Here is a 25,386-nt window from a genome sequence, read left to right on the forward strand (position 1 = left end):
AATTTAGATACATTGCACCCAAACATATGTTTTTGATGAAGCTGTTTATTGGGCACAAGATATACTTTAAATATAAGTGACAGAGGAACAATGCCTTGTAGAGAAAAACCTTAAGTTAACAACCCTCCATTTTAGAAACAAGAGAAGACGAAATGAACAATTGCACGGTCAAGTAGTGGACGGGAAAATGACGTCACTTTTATTAAAACAAAATGACATAGTGTAACAGTTTTAACAGTATGATAGATAGAAAAATGGAATATCATTGTCAACAAAGGGTTTGTAACACAGAGGCATGCATACTGTATGCTTGTGTCAACAAAAAGTTATATAACACCCGACAAGACGAATACCCGTTCAAGACGAATACCCGTTTATGGTATAGTAGTATATTTTAAGACAATGTTGTTATAATTCATGGTGGTAATAATAAAAAAAAGAGTTGAACAAATAATTGCTTTTGTGGCAAAAATATATATTTATTTATCAAGAAATGATAATTCTAATGTGTTATCGAGAGATATTTGATTGCAATGATATGTTGACAAAGAAGTAGTAATGCGATATGTAGGTATTAAAACGACAGGCAGTCATCACTTGTCATTCCTGAGGCTGAGATTATTTCTCGAGGTCAATCCCAAGCAGATATTGGCATGAGTGTTGATTTGTTACTTAGCAATAGTTCCTTCCTGCAGTTTGTAGTTTTCGTTATTTTGGCGACCAAATAGTTCATTAGTAACGGCCGTACGTTACCTACTATGATGTATAGTCGGGCAAAGGACTCCACAGATGTCGAAGGCCAGAGCTCTTCTGAACATGCACAACAAACACGTAACTTTACGTAAATCCATATTTTGCTTCCTCAGTTTGATTTTTTGGTGATGAATTTCCGCTCGCTTTGTCTCACATATTCTAAAATTGTCCAAAGCCTCCTCATCGTTTTCTGTAATGAAAGGAACACCGCTGTGTCACACGAGCATGCTATATATTCCTTTTGAAACTTGCATTGGTTTCACAATAGATGTTTTCGATGCTTAAAATTCGTCCCATAAAAATGATAAATTTTGAATGGTAACTAAAAAACTTATCCTAAACAGGGACATACGATCTTCGGAAAGTTATTTATTTGATATTCAATTTTCAAATACTACCTACCATTTAGTAACGTAGTTTAGATAATAATGAGGCTGTAAGACTTGTGATTCCGAGAACATAATTGAATGATATTACATCTTTTTTCGGCATAGTCGTATACTTTTCTTTTGTTCCCGGATATGACGCGACAGGTGGCGTTAGTGGTCAAGATGAAGTATGTGATTGGTCAATTTAGCGGTAAATGCAAAATGCAGACATTCAGTTAAAGACGAAACAAAATTAAGATCGAATGCAAGCTGAATAAGTGGATATATTTATTCAAATGATACATTAATAAAATCATATTCCTGATTCAAATGCAGTCTTATTATCACCAAAAATGATTCAAACTGTTATAATTTTGTTATCCGTGCTGAAACTGCGCATTTATTAACTAGTTCGTTAATTTATTTCACCAGCAGTTTTACATTATAACCACCAGCATTAAAACTATGCCGTTTATCTTTTTAAAGATATTTCTTGTTTAAGTTAACGGCGGAAAATCTGTCGTAGACATTCATTTGCATGCATATGCCAATGTCATAGATAGCTTGGTTTCCTTAACTCTATCGTCGGCAATGGATATCATATATTAACACCATCATAGCAAAATACTGTCGTGTTTTGCTGTTATACACACGTATAACACTTAGGCACGAGAGTGAACGAGAGTGATAGATCAATTCTGTATACTAGTGTAACATGAATAGTTTAGTAATGTTTGACAAAATAAAATTACATCATAACTTTAATATAAGTACAGCATGCATTACATCGTAGTTATTTCTAACATTAACACGCAGCATTTAATTTCGATTTCACAAATAGCTGGAACGTATAACCAGAACCTAAATCTTGATTTTTGATGTTATATAGCCAGATTAAATACTACATTGTTAAATATTCAAGTGGTTTGCTCCGATAGAGTATCGTATTGAACATAATTGACTTGCGAAGTTAGTATTAAGTGCTTTCTGAGATTTTCGTGCACTGTGATACGTTTTAATGGAACAATGGAATATGCATGGAATTGGAATTAGTTTTAAGGTAATTTCATCAAAGGTACCTTTCCAAAAGTTTGCGTAAAAATACGGTAATCATGGGAAAATTTGTTTCACTTTTGTTTTAAAATATATATATTTAGTTATGGTATTAAAGAATTAAACTAAGCAGAACATACGTTTATCAACAAACTTTTTATCATAAACAATTTTCTACCATTCAGTTTTATGTTGAGACTGACGTGCTATGATAATATTAACCTAATCTGTTACGCGTACAACTTCTATAATCAAATTGTTCTATGTAACACCACATGACAATTTACCAAAACCTTTGAATTATTCATTACTCAAACCTCATATCGTTACAGTTTTTGTCGAATTTTTGAAATATTGCGATATATGCACATGCACTTTATTTGTGTAACTGTTCCATGTTCTATATCTCTATGTGATCGTTTGTAATTTACCTGTGTCTTGATAAAGGGGCAGATTGCCTCGAACATTCGACAATTTACTTGTCTGTACTGTCGTTATTACTACTTGACAATTATCTATTTCTAGTAATACGCATCCAACGAACATTTGTTTGTTGGGATCCAGTATATGTATTAGATTATACCGTCGTTATTACTAGACCCTATATATTTCATATATATATATTCCACATGCATGCTTTATGATGATAGACAATGTGAATTAAGATAGCCGTGTTTTGCTACTTTTCTTATCTCGGCACTGTTTGGTTCGACCACTAACTTTTTTGAAGTTGTCCGTTTCAGTTCAGATTATCTAAAGTCAATATGTCAAATATGAAATCTCGGGAGCGTGTCTGGCGCGATAAAGTTGAACTTGTAAAAAGTTAAACATTTTATAAGTGTACAAGCTCGTTCTTGAGTTAATAAGTATATCAAAATATACTTACGTGCTTTCACCAACATAGTGACGGCCAGAAACAAGACGATGGCTAGTCGACATTTCACACCAGTGATCATATACATTGTCCTTCCAGGTTCCTATCTATGACTATGACATCAAGGGAAAAACTTTGAATAATGTTTACACATCTCGGTAAAAAGTACATCTTAAATAGTCAGTAAAATGCCTGTGTGGGCAATTGATCAATAGTTAGTAGTGGGAATGTGGTATGGAATAAACAGTGTTTTCCCAGGTATCTATGGCTTTATGGACAATGGGTAGTATTAAGAGTCGATACCAAACATCAAGTTACCTGCCATTGGTCTTTCACACAGAGGTATACATTACACTTTGTAACGTAAATACTCCATTGTATGCACACAGGAAAGGGGCGACCTATGGCTATGTATACTAGTAATACAGTGACGTCACGTCGACAATTCAATCACATCACATTTCCTTGAATTGACGCAACGTCAATATTAGATACATAAGAGGTTAAACAGGGTAAGATAAACAAAAATAGGCATTCATCTCCTTGGGGGGCAAGAAAGGGGTAGCTCAACCCTCGGGGTGATGAAGGGAAGTAAACATATAACTTTAATTTAGATACATTGCACCCCAAGATAAAAAGAAGAAAAAGAACACTTTGTCTGATGTGATTTTTTATTTTACATATAAGAATCCCATAACAACTTGTTTTGTAACGATTGTAGACCATCTCTTGTGAATGTCCGAACAAATCCTCCAAATCTTTGTTTAAAATTTTTCTTGTAGTGTTAATAACTGACACAACTTAATTGGCATCGCTATATGAGGTACTGGTACCAGAGAATTCCTTCCTTATAACATATGTTTTTGATGAAGCTGTTTATTGGGCACAAGATATACTTTAAATATAAGTGACAGAGGAACAATGCCTTGTAGAGAAAAGCCTTAAATTAAGAACCCTCCATTTTAGAATTGAGAGAAGATGAACGGAACAATTAGACGGTCAAGTAGTGGACGGGAAAATGACGTCACTTTTATTAAAACAAAATGATATAGTGTAACAGTTTTAACAGTATGATAGATAGAAAAATGGAATATCATTGTCAACAAAGGGTTTGTAACACAGAGGCATGCATACTGTATGATTGTGTCAACAAAAAGTTATATAACACCCGACAAGACGAATACCCGTTCAAGACGAATACCCGTTTATGGTATAGTAGTATATTTTAAGATAATATTATAATTCATGGTGGTAATAATAAACAAAGAGTTGAACAAATAATTGCTTTTGTGGCAAAAATATATATTTATTTATCAAGAAATGATAATTCTAATGTGTTATCGAGAGATATTTGATTGCAATGATATGTTGACAAAGAAGTAGTAATGCGATATGTAGGTATTAAAACGACAGGCAGTCATCACTTGTCATTCCTGAGGCTGAGATTATTTCTCGAGGTCAATCCCAAGCAGATATTGGCATGAGTGTTGATTTGTTACTTAGCAATATTTAATTGCCTATTCCAGTTTCACAATTTCACTAAACAGGTTCCTTCCTGCAGTTTGTAGTTTTCGTTATTTTGGCGACCAAATAGTTCATTAGTAACGGGCGTACGTTACCTACTATGATGTATAGTCGGGCAAAGGACTCCACAGATGTCGAAGGCCAGAGCTCTTCTGAACATGCACAACAAACACGTAACTTTACGTAAATCCACATTTTGCTTCCTCAGTCTGATTTTTTGCCGATGAATTTCCGATCGCTTTGTCTCACATATTCTAAAATTGTCCAAAGCCTCCTCATCGCTTTCTGTAATGAAAGGAACACCGGTTATGTCACACGAGCATGCTATATATTCCTTTTGATACTTGCAGTGGTTTCACTATCGATGTTTTCGATGCTTAAAATTCGTCCCATAAAAATGGTAAATTTTGGATGGTAACTAAAAAACTTATCCTAAACAGGGACATACGATCTTCGAAAAAGTTATTTATTTGATATTCAATTTTCAAATACTACCTACCATTTAGTAACTTAGTTTAGATAATAATGAGGCAGAAAGACTGGTGATTCCGAGAACATAACTGAATGATATTACATCTTTTTTCGACATAGCCTTATATTTTTCTTTTGCTCCCGGATATGACGCGACAGGTGGCGTTACTGGTCAAGATGAAGTATGTGATTGGTCAATTTAGCGGTAAATGCAAAATGCAGACTTTCAGTTAAAGACGAAACAAAATTAAGATCGAATGCAAGCTGAATAAGTGGATGTATCTTTCAAATGATACATTAATAAAATCATATTCCTGATTCAAATGCAGTCTTATTATCACCAAAAATGATTCAAACTGTTATAATTTTGTTATCCGTGCTGAAACTGCGCATTTATTAACTAGTTCGTTAATTTATTTCACCAGCAGTTTTACATAATAACCACCAGCATTAAAACTATGCCGTTTATCTTTTTAAAGATATTTCTTGTTTAAATTAACGGCGGAAAAACTGTCGTAGACATTTATTTGCATGCATATGCCAATGTCATAGATAGCTTGGTTTCCTTAACTCTATCGTCGGAAATGGATATCAGATATTAACACCATCATAGCAAAATACTGTCGTGTTTTGCTGTTATACACATGTATAACACTAAGGCACGAGAGTGAACGAGAGTGATATATCAATTCTGTATACTAGTGTAACATGAAAAGCTTAGTAATGTTTGACAAAATAAAATTACATCATAACTTTAATATAAGTACAGCATGCATTACATCGTAGTTATTTCTAACATTAACACGCAGCATTTAATTTCGATTTCACAAATAGCTGGAACGTATAACCAGAACTTAAATCTTGATTTTGATGTTCTATAGCCAGATTAAATACTACATTGTTAAATATTCAAGTGGTTTGCTCCGATAGAGTATCGTATTGAACATAATTGACTTGCGAAGTTAGTATTAAGTGCTTTCTGAGATTTTCGTGCACTGTGATACGTTTTAATGGAACAATGGAATATGCATGGAATTGGAATTAATTTTAAGGTAATTTCATCAAAGGTACCTTTCCAAAAGTTTGCGTAAAAATACGGTAATCATGGGGAAATATGTTTCACTTTTGTTTTAAAATATATATATATTTAGTTATGGTATTAAAGAATTAAACTCAGCAGAACATACGTATGTCAACAAACTTTTTATCATAAACAATTTTCTACCATTCAGTTTTATGTTGAGACTGACGTGCTATGATAATATTAACCTAATCTGTTACGCGTACAACTTCTATAATCAAATTGTTCTATGTAACACCACATGACAATTTACCTAAACCTTTGAATTATTCATTACTCATACCTCATATCGTTACAGTTTTTGTCGAATTTTTGAAATATTGCGATAATTGCACATGCACTTTATTTGTGTAACTGTTCCATGTTCTATATCTCTATGTGATCGTTTGTAATTTACCCGTGTCTTGATAAAGGGGCAGATTGCCTCGAAAATTCGACAATTTACTTGTCTGTACTGTCGTTATTACTACTTGACAATTATCTATTTCTAGTAATACGCATCCAACGAACATTTGGTTGTTAGGATCCAGTACCTATATTAGATTATACCGTCGTTATTACTAGACCCTATATATTTCATATATATATATTCCACATGCATGCTTTATGATGATAGAAAATGTGAATTAAGACAGTCGTGTTTTGCTATTTTTCTTTTCTCGGCACTGTTTGGTTCGACCACTAACTTTTTTGAAGTTGTCCGTTTCAGTTCAGATTATCTAAAGTCAATATGTCAAATATGAAATCTCGGGAGCGTGCACGTGTCTGGCGCGATAAAGTTGAACTTGTAAAAAGTTGAAATATTTTATAAGTGTACAAACTCGTTCTTGAGTTAATAAGCATATCAAAATATACTTACGTGCTTTCACCAACATAGTGACGGCCAGAAACAAGACGATGGCTAGTCGACATTTCACACCAGTGATCATAAACATTGTCCTTCCAGGTTCCTATCTATGACATCAAGGTAAAAACTTTGAATAATGTTTACACATCTCGGTAAAAAGTACATCTTAAATAGTCAGTAAAATGCCTGTGTGGGCAATTTATCAATAGTTAGTAGTGGGAATGTGGTATGGAATAAACAGTATTTTTCCAGGAATCTATGGCTTTATGGACAATGCATAGTATTAAGAGTCAATACCAAACATCAAGTTACCTGCCATTGGTCTTTCACACAGAGTTATATATTGTACTTTGTAACGGAAATACTGTATTGTATGCACACAGTAAAGGTGCGACCTATGGCTACGTATACTAGTTGATGTTGATACATCAAGAGCTCAACCCACTGCAAAATAGGGATGATACGGTATCAACACCCCATGGATCGAATTGGCTGATTTCGGAAACTCTAGATATGTATGATAATTCTCCCGTTTAAAAGATAACTTAAAATCGTGAGTAGATTTATCTTTATTTCCTTTTATTTGCGATGTTAACCAAAGGCGAACGTGTTCGACATTTACTCTATCGGTTGCTCTATTTACTAATTTTATGTTATACATTTGTCGTTTGAACAATCCTTCCAATTTTAGGAAAACCTTTCTATGTCATGTACGTCCCTATAATTTACTAGAATTAACCGTCTTTATATGTAGGCTACATTCTTTATCTGGTAACTTTCTTTCTCAGATCTTACAATGAACAGTCATATTATAACCCTTTTCACACTAGACGTGATATTAATTAAATTAAAATGTTTGAAGAAATGCATCTTAAATATAAATAAAAATTAGAAAAAAATGCGTGGATATCCCAAAGAGTGAATATTAAACTGTATTACGCAGCTGCTAGAATCTTTTAGTGACGAAAAGTGTATAAAACCTGAAGGGAAATCCGAAAAATCAAATCGGCTATATATAAATGGCAATAAACAAAAGAGGGCAATAACTCCATGATTTACAATGTTTGTCGAATTATTTGACATACACACGTTCTAAATTTCTAATTGGGTGTATTCTAAGTTTTAATTTTTGTTTGAAATGCAATATTGATAATTATTTAATTGATAAAAAAAATAAAATTCGATGAATTATGGGTCTTGTGCACCTCCAAATTAAGAATTTGACCTTTTGATTGTTTCGAGTTTTGCTTTCCCCCCCCCCCCCCCCCCCCCCATCATATCCATAGAGCATCACTGACGAATCGTAGGATGAAACAGTTGTATTGTGCAATATAAATTATTTTTGATCTACTTATATTACGTATTATATATATTATTATATATATATAATTAGTACTATAATAGTATTATATATACGCGTTTATCTCGTGTGTCTTGTGTACAATCCATTATACTCGTCATATAGTGGTCGCGAGATATCATCTTAGTGGTTGGCATTCATTTCATGGGTAACTCGGCTGATTTGCCACCAGGTTTGATTCCTCTTTTTAGGTAGAAACATATATCCCCCGCCCTCAGGTGAAATGGTCACCGACGCTCTGGGTTCCATATTGAACGTTAATAAAGTATTGGTAGGAACGTCTATGGTATGAAACCTGATTTGAATTGTATCTTTCTATGTTTTGATTGCCTTACCATATAAACTCAACTCTTCTCGCCTCATCTGCTTTATGGTTAATTTGAAACATTAAAGACAAAATTAGTTTCACAGCATATGCCAATGTTTAACATGTATTAACGACTAAATGTATGTTATCTACGATATTTCGTTATAAAAACACCATCCGTTTTAATTGATATAATTAAATAAATTGCAAAGAAAAACAAAATTGTTTTACCTTGATTTTTTTTTATATTGCGTGAAATGTGACTTTTGAATGTTGTAAATCACCAGGTAATTGTCATCGGCCCAATAATAATGGGTTGGCAAAAACAATTGCCAATATCTCCCTAATTACTTTGATAACAGTGAAAACAAAATACTGTAAGGTAATTCTAAAATCCATTTATTCACTTTAAGAGCCATTTCCTTTAGAATTCGACATATATTAACGTAAATATCTTAGATCCTATTTCAATTCTTCGGAGTGTATATATCCGTATCGTTAATTACCACTTTCTTTATACATGTAGTAACATCACTGCTTTTCAAGCCGTATATGTCGCAGTCAATTAAATATTAATAGTGTGTCACGAATTTAAATCACCCCATGCTGATGTTCTCTTGTCTTTGATTGTTTTTATTTTAACTTAAAATATCGTATTTTGTTTTTGTCTGTATGTATATCTTTCTTTTATTACATTAAAAAGTGATGAATGGTATTGATAGAATGAACTGTTATTATTTGTGTGCTTAACTTTCCAAAAATGATTAGAGAGGACAATGTAATCCAGTATTCTTTATCAACGACGAAGGAAAACTAGCTTACAATAGATTAAGATAGGCCATTTAGTATTCAGGTTTGGAGGAAGAGGTAACACCTAGATATTTTTACAGGAGTTGAATTATTGAAGATTTTGGACTTTATCTAATAAAAAAATGATTGGACGAACTACTGCAGGTAAGACAAATTAATATATACAGTACTTTTTCGGGGAGTGACGTAGTTCTATATGATAAATTAACGCAATATATTGGAATCAAAAATACACTTGATATAACATGTAAGCATCACGATAACGTTGGTTGGTTAAGGTTCATAAATAACTTCTCTGACAGTTCTGTATGTTTCCACAACCGGATTGCCATGTTCGCTGTCCAACGTCCTTATCTGAATGTTTTCATTGGTCCTCGTGTTCTCGAGAGCTAATGCGATCGGCACGAAAGACTACATTAACACTTAGTCTGTAAATATGGTCAGAATACCCCATTAACGTATTTTTTTCGTACAAATAAACATGTTACACTTGTCCATCGTACCTAACAAATGGAGAACAGTTCTTACATCTTCCTATTTATTCACGTACAGCTTTTCGAAGGTGCTAGAAACTGGCATTAATTGATGTCATGGAATGCCAATTTGATTGACTACTTTTTTTCTAATGTTGACGATGTTTGACATTTTCGTAAGAATGTTCTGCACTTTTCGTTGTTCACGTACAAAATACCTTCACGCTCGTATTTGTTTCATAAGTATTTTATTTGGGTATAAGTGCGTGTTCTAGGATGGTTTATAGAGCAAGTGTTAATGTTCATGCTTCGTTATTGGAGCTATTGTGTTTCGAAGCATCAGAGTCGGCACATAGAAACGAGCACTTGGGTAAAACCACCGTCCTATTGCACTGATAAGGTGAAAGATGAAATTGTAAGCGCATCATGCCAGTTTGCGTAAAATTACAAATTTTGATTGATGTTGTTTTATCAGATCTGATCACTTTAAACATAAGGAAACTAAAACAATGGAAACATAGAATGAAGCCTTCGTGTTAGATAGTGCAGACTCAGCACGGAACCTTTAAACACTGTGACGTCATCGGAATGTATACGTTGCAACAAAGTACAACAATTCACAATCTACATGAATATACACTTATGCACAGTAGAACGGGGCGTAGCATTAACCCGCATTCGAAACCGGTAGTATATGAGTCAAGCACACACGGTAACCCAACACTTCAGATAGCGGACATTCGAGCGTTGTCCCATCAATTATTTGTATGGTTGTAAATTCAATATGGATTTTATTATAACCAGTGTTGATATCTACCATTCAGAAAATGCCATTCCCTCCCTCAATGATCTCGCCATGTCGAACCATAATAAAGAACACAATTTGGTGACATGGAATAAATAGTCAGGGACATTAGACCCCCCCCCCCCCCCCCCCCCAAAAAAAAAACAACAACAAAAAACAAAAACAAAAAGGCACATACTGAGAAATGAATGAATGGAAAAGAGACATGTCCCAATTGTTTCCACGACAATGGGAGTATATCTTCGATGACTCATATAAACAAGGAAGTGGTCCCTTGTAGGCGGTCCATTTATTTGTCACCTCCTACGGTTAAAAAACAGGCATACAGAGTGTTTTATTCTTAATTTCTCCAATGTCCTCCTCAACACATGATATTGGAGGAACCAGTCCCGCAGTCTACGATAAACAGATACAGCAGGTAAATTATTTACCAATTTTGCATGGGTGGGGTTGTACTGCAATAAAAGGAACGTCTAATATTCCTCACCAAGCATCAAATTAACTATCTTGGTAAAAGCCGAATAATGGACAAATATGGCTAATAAACATTAAACGAACTCTTTCTCTCTAACCATTCAAAAATACTGGTCATGTCAAAGCCGAATATTGAACAAGTATTGTGCGACACTTCGCAGTCGTTTATCATGGACGTGGTTGTTCAGATTTATTTAAAAAATGATTTATTGTTCTGTGTGTGAACATAATACAATAAACGAGATTAATATTAGGCTATCGCATATAATGATAAGGAGCCCCTTCACTGACATACAACATACATGTTATTTCATTATTTCGAAGTATCAAAATGCAATTCCGTTTATCGAAATAGTAATACGAAATATTGTTTCGTTAAAACGATTTATTTTTTCGATAAGATCAGATAAAACAAAATAGTATTTCGATAAAACTAAAAGTTTGTCGATAAGACGAATACCATTTCGAAATAACAAAATTAAATAAAATTAGTGTGTAGCATACCAGTCAACTATCTCTGTATGATATATACCATACGTTGTAGAAGTTCAATAATAACCTGGCAGAGGTCCTGGACAAAAGGTTGTGCTGAAGACTAAGTTGAACATTACGCACGTGAAACTTCAATGATACGACTTCAATATTATAATTCGTTTGTATTATAACCACCAAAGTGTATTTAAAACGTACTTAAAATTGATCATGGTAATAATTGAAATAAACGTCTAAATCGCTTAAATTTTTAAAAAAAATCTTAATTTTTTTTTCAGGTTCAAAATCATTTTTATTGGTCCAAAACATAAAAGTACATATAATTGGTGTCCTCGCGCAGGAGGAGATTTATTCGACATACAACTTTTCATTCATATTCATTCATACGTATTTTTGTTTTTGTTTTATAATTGATAAATCATATCTCCTGGTGGATAGATATACATGAACCTCTCAGATACAAGAACGGTTTCAGACAATTTGTGTTTGGCTGGCGAGGTTGCCTCACCTAACCATATTGTCTTCCTCGTCCTGTAGTGAGAGGTAATTAATACTGTCACGGAAATATATTTTAACAGGCGGATTTGGTTTTTGTGTGCATGATATTTCCCCTTTCATTACATTAGATAGTGCTGCTTTGAATGGTGCCGTTAGAACGAGATTGAATCATAACTCTACTTGCTGGTGTGATTATTTTTTTCAAAAATGATTATCGGACGGCAATATTATATTGCCGTTATCCGCGTAAAAGTGACCTGCTGTGGGCAAGACTTTAGCACAGTAGTTATTGCGGGGGTGATATAGTTGTGTATGGTAAATTAACTAGTATATTGGAATTGAAAAAAAAAGACAAAAAACAAAAACCAAAAATAAATAAAAGCAACAACAACACAAAAACTTGATTCAGCATTACGATAATATCGTATTCACAAGCCAACATACACTATAACCAGATACTTCAGATAACGGACAATCGAGTCTCGTCCTATCAAATATTTGTAGGGTTGTAAATTCAATAAGGATTTATATTTTATTCAGTGATAACATCCACCATTCATAAATTCTTTTTACTCCCTCAGCGTATTCGTCATGTCGAACCATAATACTCACCAAATATGGTGAATAAATCATCTTGATGTGGGGTTTCAAAGGGGCAGGTTTACGTATCTTGTTTTCGTACTTTAAATTTAACAGGCATATCTTATCCCCACTTCTGCCAAAGAAGTATTGCTGTATCGAACGCGTGGTTTCCTTCACCATCATTTTTACTTCCCAAACTATAAATATCTAACAGATATTGTTAGATAGGCTATACCTGATGTCTAATCCTATTGACTTTTCTCCATGTCAATAAAATTGGTTGAAACTGACAATTTTGTTTTTGTTTGTAACTTTTTTTATTTTCCAGATACATTCAATATGTATACATGTATCATTATAATAATATCTTTCTCACTCTGATCAACTTCAATTCTCACCTTCATCATCATCATCATCATCAATAAATTATCTTCATAAATCAATCACCATTCATCATCATCATCATCATCATCATCATCATCATCATCATCATCATCATCATCTTCATCCTCATCATCAATAAATCATCAATATCATCTTTATAAATATAAGTCATCATTTTCATTAATCAACTATCAGTCATTGATTCAGCATCATCCATCTGTGATTCATTCCCACCACACCCATCAATTACTCATTAACATCATCACCACCACATCATTAGAAATAATCAGTATCATTTACAGGTATCAATATTTGTTGTATTGATTAATTAATGAAGACACTAAACATATTTATAAATGTAAGTTAATTTGTATCTTTTTTTTAACTGATCATCAGTTAAAAAAACACATACATCCTTCCTTACATGCAAACACACACTGTCATTCACTTAACACATCCGCACACGCACGCAGGCACGTAAAATGCATAGTTATTTATGAATAATTTAATAGATTATTAATAAAATCATATAAAACATTTTATTTCATCTTTGTTTTTCTGTCAGGGGTTGGGTGTTATTTCTATCAGTTTACTCCATTTTTTCCAATCAGTATTAAATTTTTCTAAACTCCTATTTCCTTTATCAATGCAAATATATTTCAGAACACTGTAATTATCCTTGATAATGGATTTCAATGCCGTTACTGATAAGTTTTGCTCTAAACATCTTGATCTATAAATATATTGTTTCATAATAAGTAAAATCAGATTGTCTGTTGCATAATATGTATATGTTTTTGTTGTTAAGCATGCCAAAAATAAAGGTTTGTTTATTAAAAGAAAATGGAATCAATAATGCATCTAACAAGAATTCAAAGTGTTCAAAAAAAATTTGTACTTCTCTGCACTCCCAAAATATGTGAGTTATTGTTTCTATTTCCTTTTTACAAAAGAAGCAATATGGCGTATCAGTTTTTGAATAAATATGAATTTGTTGTTAATATGTGCTGGTTTATTCTATATTGTAACCACAGTAATTTTGAGCTTCTAGTAATTCGAAAAGGGGTCAAATATATATATCTCCAAGTTTCTTCATCTATTTCAAATATGTTGTTCCACTTCCTTTAACCAGTAGGTAGGATTTTATTACTACAAAGAATGCTGTAGTAATCTTTTGACCCTTTCTTGCTTTTAAGAAAAATTTCTAAATTATTGGGAATAAAGGGATAAGATAAGTTAATATTATTAAATTGTCTGTGCAATAGTGAAGGTTTAACAAAATAATCAGAATAATCAGAATAATCAGAAACAACCAAAATACTGATCACTTCAAATCTCAAAGATGGTGCCGCACTTCGCAGAATGATAATGGATGTAAGAATTTTGGAGCTTCTCTCGGATATTTTCAAAACTTCTATGTGATGATTAAGGTTTTATTTTGTTTTGTTTTTGAAATAATCCGCAAATTGAAAAAAAAAGTTTTATACTTCAATATTAGATATCAATATTTTCTCTTATCAAGAATGGTATTCAAAATGTTAGATACAAATATTAACTTGTGTGATCTGCGTTCAAAATCATTTTTGACGTCTTGTTTGGGGGGTTCTGGCGTTAGCCTTAAATACTTTAAAATTCTGGCGTTGACACAAAATAACTACTAGAAATACCCCTAAAGTATTCTCTTTTCTTTCTCTTTTCAATTCAGTATCTTTATTCTGTAAGCCCTTCAGCCAGCTCAATTATTGCTAGAAGTACATGTAGCGTTGGATGCGTACACACTCAATTATACTTAATCAGGTAATTCATCAATAACTTATATATTATATATGTGATGTAAAGTGGAATTACATAGATAATCAGTATTACGAAGAATACTTTACAATGCGTTGAACTCGCGTTGACACTAAGCGGCAAAATGATATCAAGTTTATGAAAATCGAAATCAAGTAAGCAAATAATACGGTTTCAAAAATTTGAATAAAAAAGTGTTCAAAATAAAATGAAACTCATCCACAATATTTCGATCACACAGTGATAAATATATATGCAAGTCCCGAGTCTTGTATGTGCTCATAAAATGTTGATGGAACTCGAAGAATTTCTCGGAAATATTAAATCTAACACTGAGGGACTCATGAAAATAATATAATGATGAAAAATAGATGATGGATCACAACGTACAAATCGTTTGGCAAGTCTGAAGTATGATCTTCGTATTTGACGACGACATGCTATTTGTAAAATTTGTGGAAAAAAATGAACAGGGCTGAAGTAAGCAATGTTGGTACACATGTATACGTTCCAGTAACCTGATGACAGTCTTATTCGTGATACGCTTTTCTTTTTGTTCGTCCTGATTTCAGTAAACTGACAAAAGTTAATCAATAAAAAAGCATTTTGTTCTACCTTTGTGACAAAAGTATGCTAATCCATTTCCCTTTTATCTTTATTTTTTTTAATTTTCAAGTATGAAATGTCTAGGCCTACTACGTGAATGTGATTTCAGAATAGGCATTCTTGACTTTGTTTGCTTTCCCTGTGTACTGACATATTCGGTGCACGGTACTCACACGTTCAAAATAATATATAATTTATGATTATAAATCATCGTTCATTCGACGAATTCTTCAAAAAAATCGTCAATTAGACGAAACTCTTCAACGAGCCGAAGCGTTCTCCGGACAAAATGCATGCGGAAATGACCCCAAAAAATGCACCTGACGACAGACGATTATATAAACGCATGACCTTTTAACTCTGTATGTAAATGAGGAATCTTGACAAGCTGAGGGAACAGTTTAAAAAAATGGCGTTCTGAGCGAGGAATTCGGCGATGTTTTCACGGATTATTGTGTTTTGGATGTAACAATTTGTATTGAGTGACAAAGTAGGTTAAAGATGATCGTTTCCTGAAGACGGTCGCATATAGTGTCACCGTGTCAGTTTGAATAAATGTGTTTTTTTAGTCAATTGAAGTGAGATGGGGTGCCGTTTCGCTCGTGACGGAGTTTCGGCCTTCACTTTTACACAGGAAACATACCACTGATATACTTTTTTTTAAATTCTCATTTTCTATGCAAGCGCCTGTGGTAACGCCAAAAAGCATTGTCTATGTCGCTAGAATATCAGGAAATAGCAACATACGAGTGATAATTGATATGTTGTGAGCCTCTTATTAAAGGAGGTACTCAAGGATGTTCTGTTCAAGCCCTACTATTCTCTGACTATATAGGGCCGTGTACCCAAGGACTTGTCTCATTTGGTTAGTTTATATTGACGAGGTAGCCCTCTTAAGTAAACAAGTCAAGTGCTTTTGCAAAATGGACAAAATCGGTGAAAGAGCAGTGATCCAACGTTTGCATAAAAAGGTTTAACACCTAAGGATATCCATAATGATATGGTAGCAACACTAAGGATAGAATTGAAATTTAGCCTTTCCCCCTTTTTTTTCGTTTTCCTTAGAGACTAGAGTTTTTGGGAGTGGTTTGAGTTAGATGAGTTTTTTTATGATGTTTGCAAATTCATTGGCAATTTCAGCTGTTGAGTTATTCTTTAAATTGGGTATTTAATCTCTGTGATGTTGTCTCTTACATGAATAGAGACCAGGGAACAGAGGTAAGGGGGCGGGATCACTTCGAACGTATAGGTGCCCTGGATAGGCCAAGCGTTGTTTTTACTTTGTAGTGAAGAGGGTGTTTTGGAAACATTCACTGTTGGTGGTGGTGGTGTAGGTTTTGGTTGTAAAATGGATCACCTGTGAGGATATTTAGATCCTATTGGCCAGCCATGTCTGGGACTTTTGAGTTCCACGCAAGTCTGTCTTCAGATACCTGAACAGAAGAATCTTTGACCGTGATACTGTCAACCGGCACCCTGACCCGCATTACCTGTGAGTAAGAGGGTGCAGCTACATGTATGTCGGCGCTCTCGACTATTCTCATAGCTCCCAGGAAAGAGACACTCTTGGTGTATTTAACCCGCAACATATCCCTTTCAAGGCTCCAGTTGGGACAGTCTCGAGAAGAGGGAGCGGTCTTCCATCCTGATGGCGATGTCGTAGTCAATTTGTTCGTTGTGTTCCTCATGACCACAATTCTGGCATACCGTTTCCGTCTACATCGCTTTTCGTGACGACCGACTGTTAGGGTTTCAGGTAGTGTAGGTGTTTGTTCTTTTTGTTGAACATCTGTCTCGCCTCGGAGACCGAATCGCTCTCCTACTCGAAATATTCCATTGTTTTTTTCATCGGCGGCATTGCACAATGCTAGACACCCGGGCCGTTTTCATTTTTGTGGTCCGAACGGTTGGACCAGTTGGACCGGTGTTGTTCGTTTATGAAATAAAGACGAACCTAGTGATATTATATTGTTTTCAGACGAGCATTGACAAAGACTTTCATGGCCTATACTAACATTAGCAGGTCCATTAAGATATATATTGAAATATTACATTTAAAAAATTTAAAAACAGCATAAAAGAACAGGCCCCTGACAACCCCCATTGCTATACTGAAGTGATAAGTGTGTGTTTTACACTGATCCCGATGGCGACAAAACTAGATTTAATATCTCCAGCAAATCCCTCGATGTCCTTCCTTAACAGCAGGAGCGACAACGAAGCCGTTGATTTTGTCGCTCTGTGTGGAGGTCATCACAAAGGACCGCGGGAAATTTTTTTTTTGTGTGGTGTCCTCGTTTCGGTCTTTGCGTTGTCCGTTTTGATGATTTGTTTTCTTTTCCAATGTATGTTTTATTAATTTGCCATTTTTGCCCAAACCCGTCACAAAGTCCAAGGAGACACTGAAATGACGCGGATGTCCAGCGCGGAAATTCCAGGGAAACACAAAATAGTATTCACATAAGAATACATAGTGCATACTCTCCAAGCCTCTGCTGTTTTGGAAGCATGTAAATAGATTAATGATAGAGGGTCCATATCACAACTCGTCTACCCCGTGTCCGAAGCCAAGGTAGTGTACTGCAGATAGTCGGATCATTTTCCCCCTTATCTGGGGTTATTCCGACCCCTGCTCAACTACGATGATCATTGCATGATCGTAAGAGGCGACTAAATTTGGGATCTTATCTTTTCTCTTCTTTCTGAACAACTTTATTCTTCCTAATGTCTCCCTTGACAATGCCTCACTTTTGGCCTTTAGTTGAGCGTTCGCCTCTGTGAGGAAGGCTTTGGGTTCTGTCCCCTGGCCGAGACATACCAGAGTCTCTAAAAATGGTAGTTGCTGCTCCTGCTTAGCGCTCAGCATACAAGGAGTGGGACGACTGGTTGGCCCGTTGTCAGTATAATGTGACCGGGTGGGGGTGTGCTGCTGGGTGTCTTCGGCAGTATGCTTCAGTGAGGTAGCACTATAAATCGGCAAAAGTTCCGGCCTATCACAAGGAGACTTAACACGAACATACCGCAGCCTCCCAAAACACACATACGCACTCACCACACGCATTCATGTCGCACACACGGGAGGCCGTCCTTAAATGACCATAGCTGTTAATAGGACGTTAAACAAAATAAACCAAACCAAACCAAACTTCTTCCCTCGGGAATACGAGATGCAACCCAAGGCAAGCGGGTTGGTTTAAAATGGCGCTACTGTGAATGCCTTTTACTACGTTGACGCCACACACGAAATAATACACCCAATAAATGATCTCATATGCACCTAGCGTAAAGGTACTCAGTCTTGGGACGTAGACCAAGCTTTCATGGATTTCGGATGCGGAGGTTAATCAGTTTTGACTGCCCTGCAGGTAGGGCGTAAGAATTGTACCTGCTGCCCCCATTGCATGATCGTAAGAGGCGACTAAATTTGGGATCTTATCTATTCTCTTCTTTCTTAGCAACTTTCTTCTTCCTATTGTCTCCATTGACAATGCCTCACTTTTGGCCTTTAGTGAGCGTTCGCCGCTGTGAGGAAGGCTTTGGGTTCTGTCCCCTAGTCGAGACACACCAGAGTCTTTAAAATGGTAGTTGCTACTCCTGCTTAGCGCTCAGCATATTAGGAGTGGGACGACTGGTTGGCCCGTTGTCAGTATAATTTGACCGGGCGGGGTGTCCTGCTGGGTGTCTTCGGCAGTATGCTTCAGTGATGTAGCACTATAAATCGGCAAAAGTTCCGGCCTATCACAAGGAGACTTAACACGAACATATCGCAGCCCCCCAAAACACACATACGCACTCACCACACGCATGCATGTCGCACGCACGGGAGGCCGTCCTTAATAGGACGTTAAACAAAATAAACCAAACCAAACCAATAATCAGTTTTGAGATATACTATAGGGGCCGGTTTTCGGGAAGGGAGATATTCTAGCTAGGCCGAAGCAATCGTCACTTATTTTTTATGTATTGTATGGAAATTGTAAATATCTGTTGCATAAATACATTCTCAATCATATTTCACGGTTACTCATCGTACCTGGGTTTTCCTGCATGACAGTCTCACCACAAATTGTGCCCAGCACATTACTCATCTCAATGTATGTCTGTGCTCTGATTTCAAAACAGTAACATCGATAGAAGGGACACAACTCTAGCAAGTTTTTCTGTTTAAGCAAACATACATTTTAATCAACAAAAGATTAAAACGTACATTTTAACAACAAAAAATAAAAAGGCCTTCGCTATCATTACTTTTATTTTTTACTTTAAAAACACATTATGTTTTGCATTTTGAAATAATATATCAATTATTAATCAGTATATAATGCTTTATAATTAAAAACGTAATAATCATACATGCCGTTGTTTAGAGTAGATAGATTAATGCTACTGTCGCTGAGCATGTTTGTAGGTAAAATCTTATACAATTTAAATTTCACTCTAACCAAATCTGAATAAAGAACATGGAATTATTGGGCAATCCCGGGAATAAACAAAATCACAGGAGCAACTACTGAGCAAAAATACGTTTGAACCCACTGGTAAATTACCGTAGCTGCTGATGGGGTGTTCAACAATATAAACAATAAAAACCCCATCTGAACAACTCTAATTCCTTACACCCAACAGAACACACGATTATTATTATCATTATATCACCTTAAAAACCATGTATTTTGACAACTGTCTTGAGGGTTTCGATCGTCTCCGAGGTATGAAGACTTTAAGCACCACCGAGGTGTCATGAAAGATGAAACAGCCATATGATACAGTTTAATTTATTTTCGTCTCTAATATATCTAGCTCTCAATCTATATTGAAAGAAGCTCTGATACCTCGCATGGCTTTTGTACAATCATTTTATCAAATCAAATCCCATATCTAAATAGAGTATATTATCACATCACGTCTCAAGGATGATATCGTTATCTGTGATTGAAAGGTCACGTTTTGATAGTAGCATTGATATACAGCTATCTACTAGATTGGACAGTAGTCTCTCACCGAATTCATGCATATACAAGTTTCGATATGCAACCAAATAAATAGGTTTATTTAGAGATCACTATTCATTCTAGCTAAAGCAAACGAAACATGAACACCTTTGTCTTACTTCTGACTGCCATGGCTGTACTTAACATTAGTACAGCCAGTGTTTTGAAATTTGAACAGAGGGAATTTGAAGATGAAACTGATCTTGTAATGGACTTGTTTTACAAATCAGTCACACCAGAACGATTCCAACCAGCAGGCTTTTTCAAGAAATGGGTAAGTACGGTAATCCCGCGGCTTCACCAAAATACAAAGATTACAAAACCGGAATTTAAGATAGAAATTGAAAAAAAACCTGCCAATGAACATTATCTTACTGTTGAATAATATTTCCTATGTAGTATATCTCATTAAATAGAACTACAACTGATTTTCTGCAGGGAAACAAAAGGTCAAAGGTGACCGCTTTCCAGTGGATGGACTGTGGAGGAACGGGAGCAGCTTTTAAGAGTTTAACCGTCTCTCCTGATCCACTCAAGTTTCCCGGAACCATGACGATTGGGGCTTCAGCAGTAATCAACACGACTTTGGACTCACCACTTCAGGTAGGCGGTTAACTCTATCAAAAAAATAGATCATGCACTGCACATGAAGGTCATTAACATGTGTCAGTGTATATACAGTACTTGTAATCCATGAGTGACTGGCGTGCCATAGATGGGCGATGCAGATGTATGATGCAATTATTTTTAGTTCTAGAATATCAAACTCTCGATTTGCATCAGAAGGTGTTAATATATTCCGTATCCTTTGTACAATTCGAAATAATTAATATCTCTACCCTTGTCTCTTTCTGTCAACAAGCTGAAACTAGTACTAAATCATTATAAGCTGAATAGTTTTCCATTCGTCCTTTGTCATTTGACAATAACTCGCACATGTGATGTTTTATCATGAATGTGATCACATGAGAGACATCGTGTAGAAAGTTTACAATAGTCTCGTTCTAGATCATAAAACTTGTTCGGTGTAAAAAGGCAAAGGTGCTTCCAGAAATGCAAATATATATCCTTTATGAACTTAATACATGTTTTATTAATGGTCGACAGAGGGTATAGCATCCGTTTTCAACATTTCACCGGTGAAATTAAAAAAAAAAAATCAAAAAAAAAAAAAAAAAAAAATCAGTGAAAATGTTATGGTTCATTGCAGTATGATTAAATACTTTCAATATGTTTATTAGTGGTAACCTATCATTAGTATATTTACATAATGTTCTACTCTACCTGTAGACGTTGAGCGTGCAGGGGCGGGGAAAGAATCTCACTGCATATTATAAGGGGCGAAAAATTGTGCAGGGTCGGGGGTGATTTCTCCTTTGCCTTATGTACAGAGGACATTGGAGAGTCCAAGAATAAGGCCCAATATATTCCCTTGCATATAGTTCGTAGATAGCGAATAAACGTAGGCCCCCTGAAGAATCGGAGATTTCTTCCGTGTTCTTTATTTGTGACATTGAAGTGCCAAGAATAGATTTTTGCCTCCGATGCAACACCCTGGACGTTAAATCTTTTCTTCTTTCCTTACTACTCCGTCTTTCTGTGCTTTGGTTTTTTACTCTAGGTGTCTCCTGGACACCCTTCCTCATATGACTCTGGTTGGTGCGAGGATGTTTAAATCAAAACAAAACAAAAGAACAACTGCAATCAGCATCAAATGTACATACATGTATATATATATTTAAACCGTTCCTTCATTGGACAGTTCTCTTATAAAGTAGGCGAGGCTTCAGATCTTTCAACGACACCGAATTATTGTACACGTGTGCTCGGCTGTGTACAGTAGTTCTCCGCGTCGGGAGAATTCAAACTTGTGGTATCTCCTCAAATAACGATATCCGTCTAATTGAATGGAAAATAGAATTGCTTTTTAAAAAAACTAATTGTTGAAAGGTTATTTAGAAGCTTTTTTAGGTTAGAAAAACGTGTTTACAATTCGAAACAAGTTAGGCCAAGAGGACAAATATTCGGAGCACATCGTTTTGAAATTATTCAAGTAGGCATGCATGATTAACTTTGTTTTTATAAACAACACCTAGCACACCGCTACAATCCTTGATGTGGTTACTTACTCAAATGACATAAACACACATTTTAACAACCCTGAGTGCGAGGTAACCACAATCTTGAATCAAATGACACTGATGTCGTTTCTATAGTAAAAATGGTTTCTAAATTATGATTTCTTAAGAAAAAAAACATAGTTTCTTTAATTGAACATTGGTTCTGCTCATATTCATTTATTCATAGCTTTCCTTCCGTGTATGTGCATACATGTACTTCAAATCGTTTTTTGAACCACAACATTTACTAGTCGCTGCATTTAATTAAAGGCATTCACAAAAATAAATCTGTCAAATGTACATTTAGGTGTTTTTTTTTTAATTTCCCGATTTATTTAATATTTTTCACTGTTGCTTTACAATGAAAATAGTGAAAACAAAACGGAAGAAGCACCATCTAACAAACTTACAAAGCAGTAAATATTGAAGACGGCTACCCTACGGGACGCCTGTTGTTATTCCCCCTGTACTTTGTCAAGGATCGGAATAAAGATTTGTTTTTGTTCGTATGTTGCCATCGTTCTTTCTATTTTGAGTAAGAATTAGGTTTCGGTTTCATTTGTTTCATCTAAATACGATAAACGATGTGTTTTGGTTTCCATTACATATTTTTTTGTCTCGTAATAGATATTTTGTTATATTCAATATATATGTGTTTACAGACTAACCTGACAGTCGAGAAGAGAGTAGGCTCCACCTATGTCAAGATTCCTTGCATTGACAATTTCGGTTCCTGTGTGTATGACGATTTGTGTGATATCCTTGAAGGGGCGACTTGTCCTGATGTACTGACAAAGAACGGAATCAACTGTTACTGTCCATTTAAAGCGGTAATTTAAGTTTCTCTTGAGCTGATGTTTCTCCTGATGATAATATGCTTCCTGATCTGGTAGTATAGCGAATATCACACTGCACAATCAATATGAATTATTGTCGAAATACATACATTATTGTACTATATACCTAAAAACAACATTGGAGATGCTATATCTCCACACACTACTTCTGATTTGTCACTCATTATCAAGACAAATAACTAATTAACAATACATATTTATGAAAAAATTACAGCATTCTTATATTGATCGTTTATAAAACTAAAAGTTACATTCAAAATATAGAGTCGGAGCACGATAGCATTACTTCGGATTAATTGATAATTTAGTCGCTTTAAATTCAAACGATGAAATCAGAGGCTGCAATTGTGTGGAGGAAGTAAACTATGTTACTTATGGCAATGTATAAGAATGTAATTACTCTGTTGGATATGTAGCACATCTTTATTATGTAATATGAATCAATCAAAAATGCACATTTACAGAAATGAACATGTTTTAACAGCTACAGAAGGGGTAAACAATGGGGTGAATTTTTATATCGTATCATATCCTATATCAGTATGTTTTTATTTCTTTACCAGAAATCATACACATTGCCGCCCTCTCCATTTGATGCTGAATCTTTCTTCTTTCCCTCTGGCGATTATCACCTCAGAGGAGAGATAAGGATCAATGGCAAGTTTATGGGTTGCCTCGATGTGCACCTCTCCGTCGCCAAGACCTAGTCTGACCTTAACTATCTCTTGTACAGTCGACACTTGTGGTGATATCACTAGGTCAAAATTGTTCCTGTACTTGTTGATAGGTAATGTCATATAACGACACAGCTATTAATAAATCATAATCCTTCCGACGAGTTGTTATAATAGTTGTTGTCATTTGCATTAAAATGTTTTTCATGATGTTAAGGTTGTTGTGTTATTCAGTAATGATTTGGTAATGATTTCTTTAAAACAAGCATTTCTATTGGATGAATTTATTTCATTCAACAACAAAACATAACACACAGCTTGAAACGTCATTTTTGAAAGTCTAGAAGTGTTCCTTTATAAGTTCTTAATGGAGAGAGTTTGGACTCGTATCAATATGAAAAATCATAAGAATACTTTGTATTATATGTGTCTATATAAAGGTGCATTTCGTTCACAATGGCGCGGGTTGTTTTTTTTAAATGGAGTAAAAAAAAAAAAAGATAAAAATTAACGTAAACATGTGGCCAGGCATCAATTTTAAGCAAATGGAATGAACAAAATGTATTGATATGCATTAAGAACCCTTACAAAAGCTACAAACTTGGACCAGGTGTTTCGGGAGGGCGAGTGTCTTCTACTTTCATCAAATATATCAATTTAGGATAAATATGGGTAAGGTCACAGTCTCAAATGAGAATCGGTGTGGTGACAACTCTACCACTAGACATATCAACAGGCATCACACATATCACACAAGAAAATAGTTCTGATGGAGATAATGAGGTTGACGATAAAACCCATCAACCTGCATCTCTCGAAACCGGGTTGTTAATTGTTCAGGCATTATCGACATATATCACGAAAATCACACAATCTCAAATGGGACACGTAAACACTATATGAAAGGAAAGCAGAAATGTTACTATCTTTAAATAAAAAGTTAACTGAGAAATAGCCTTAACAGATTAGTGAGGCGAAAACAGATTAATTTCTAATATTTACATTGAATGATTTGAAAACATATATACGCATGTTCTACACTGATGACATTATTCATATTCAGGAATGCTACTAAATTCCAGGGCTCGTAATTGGCGGTATTTCATAGTAATTCGGATACCAAATTTCTCCTCGGGATACCAACCCCCATATCACCGGTATTCCGTCCGGATTACCGATTGTTCGCGTTCC

The 25,386-nt window shown here is 35.0% G+C and overlaps 1 protein-coding gene across 1 annotated transcript; it reads left to right on the forward strand.

Annotated features, from left to right (window-relative positions):
- The first annotated feature begins 19,938 nt into the window (after positions 1-19,938).
- Positions 19,939-24,411, forward strand: LOC117329437 (ganglioside GM2 activator-like). Its single transcript, XM_033887375.1, has 4 exons — positions 19,939-20,818; positions 20,983-21,147; positions 23,327-23,494; positions 24,085-24,411. Exons 1-4 carry the CDS (start codon positions 20,645-20,647, stop codon positions 24,226-24,228), a joined length of 651 nt encoding a protein of 216 aa, XP_033743266.1. The 5' UTR covers positions 19,939-20,644; the 3' UTR covers positions 24,229-24,411.
- Positions 24,412-25,386: the final 975 nt, after the last annotated feature.

The sequence above is a fragment of the Pecten maximus genome, chromosome 6 (genome assembly GCF_902652985.1).
Source record: "Pecten maximus chromosome 6, xPecMax1.1, whole genome shotgun sequence".
NCBI classification, from domain to species: Eukaryota; Metazoa; Mollusca; class Bivalvia; order Pectinida; family Pectinidae; genus Pecten; species Pecten maximus.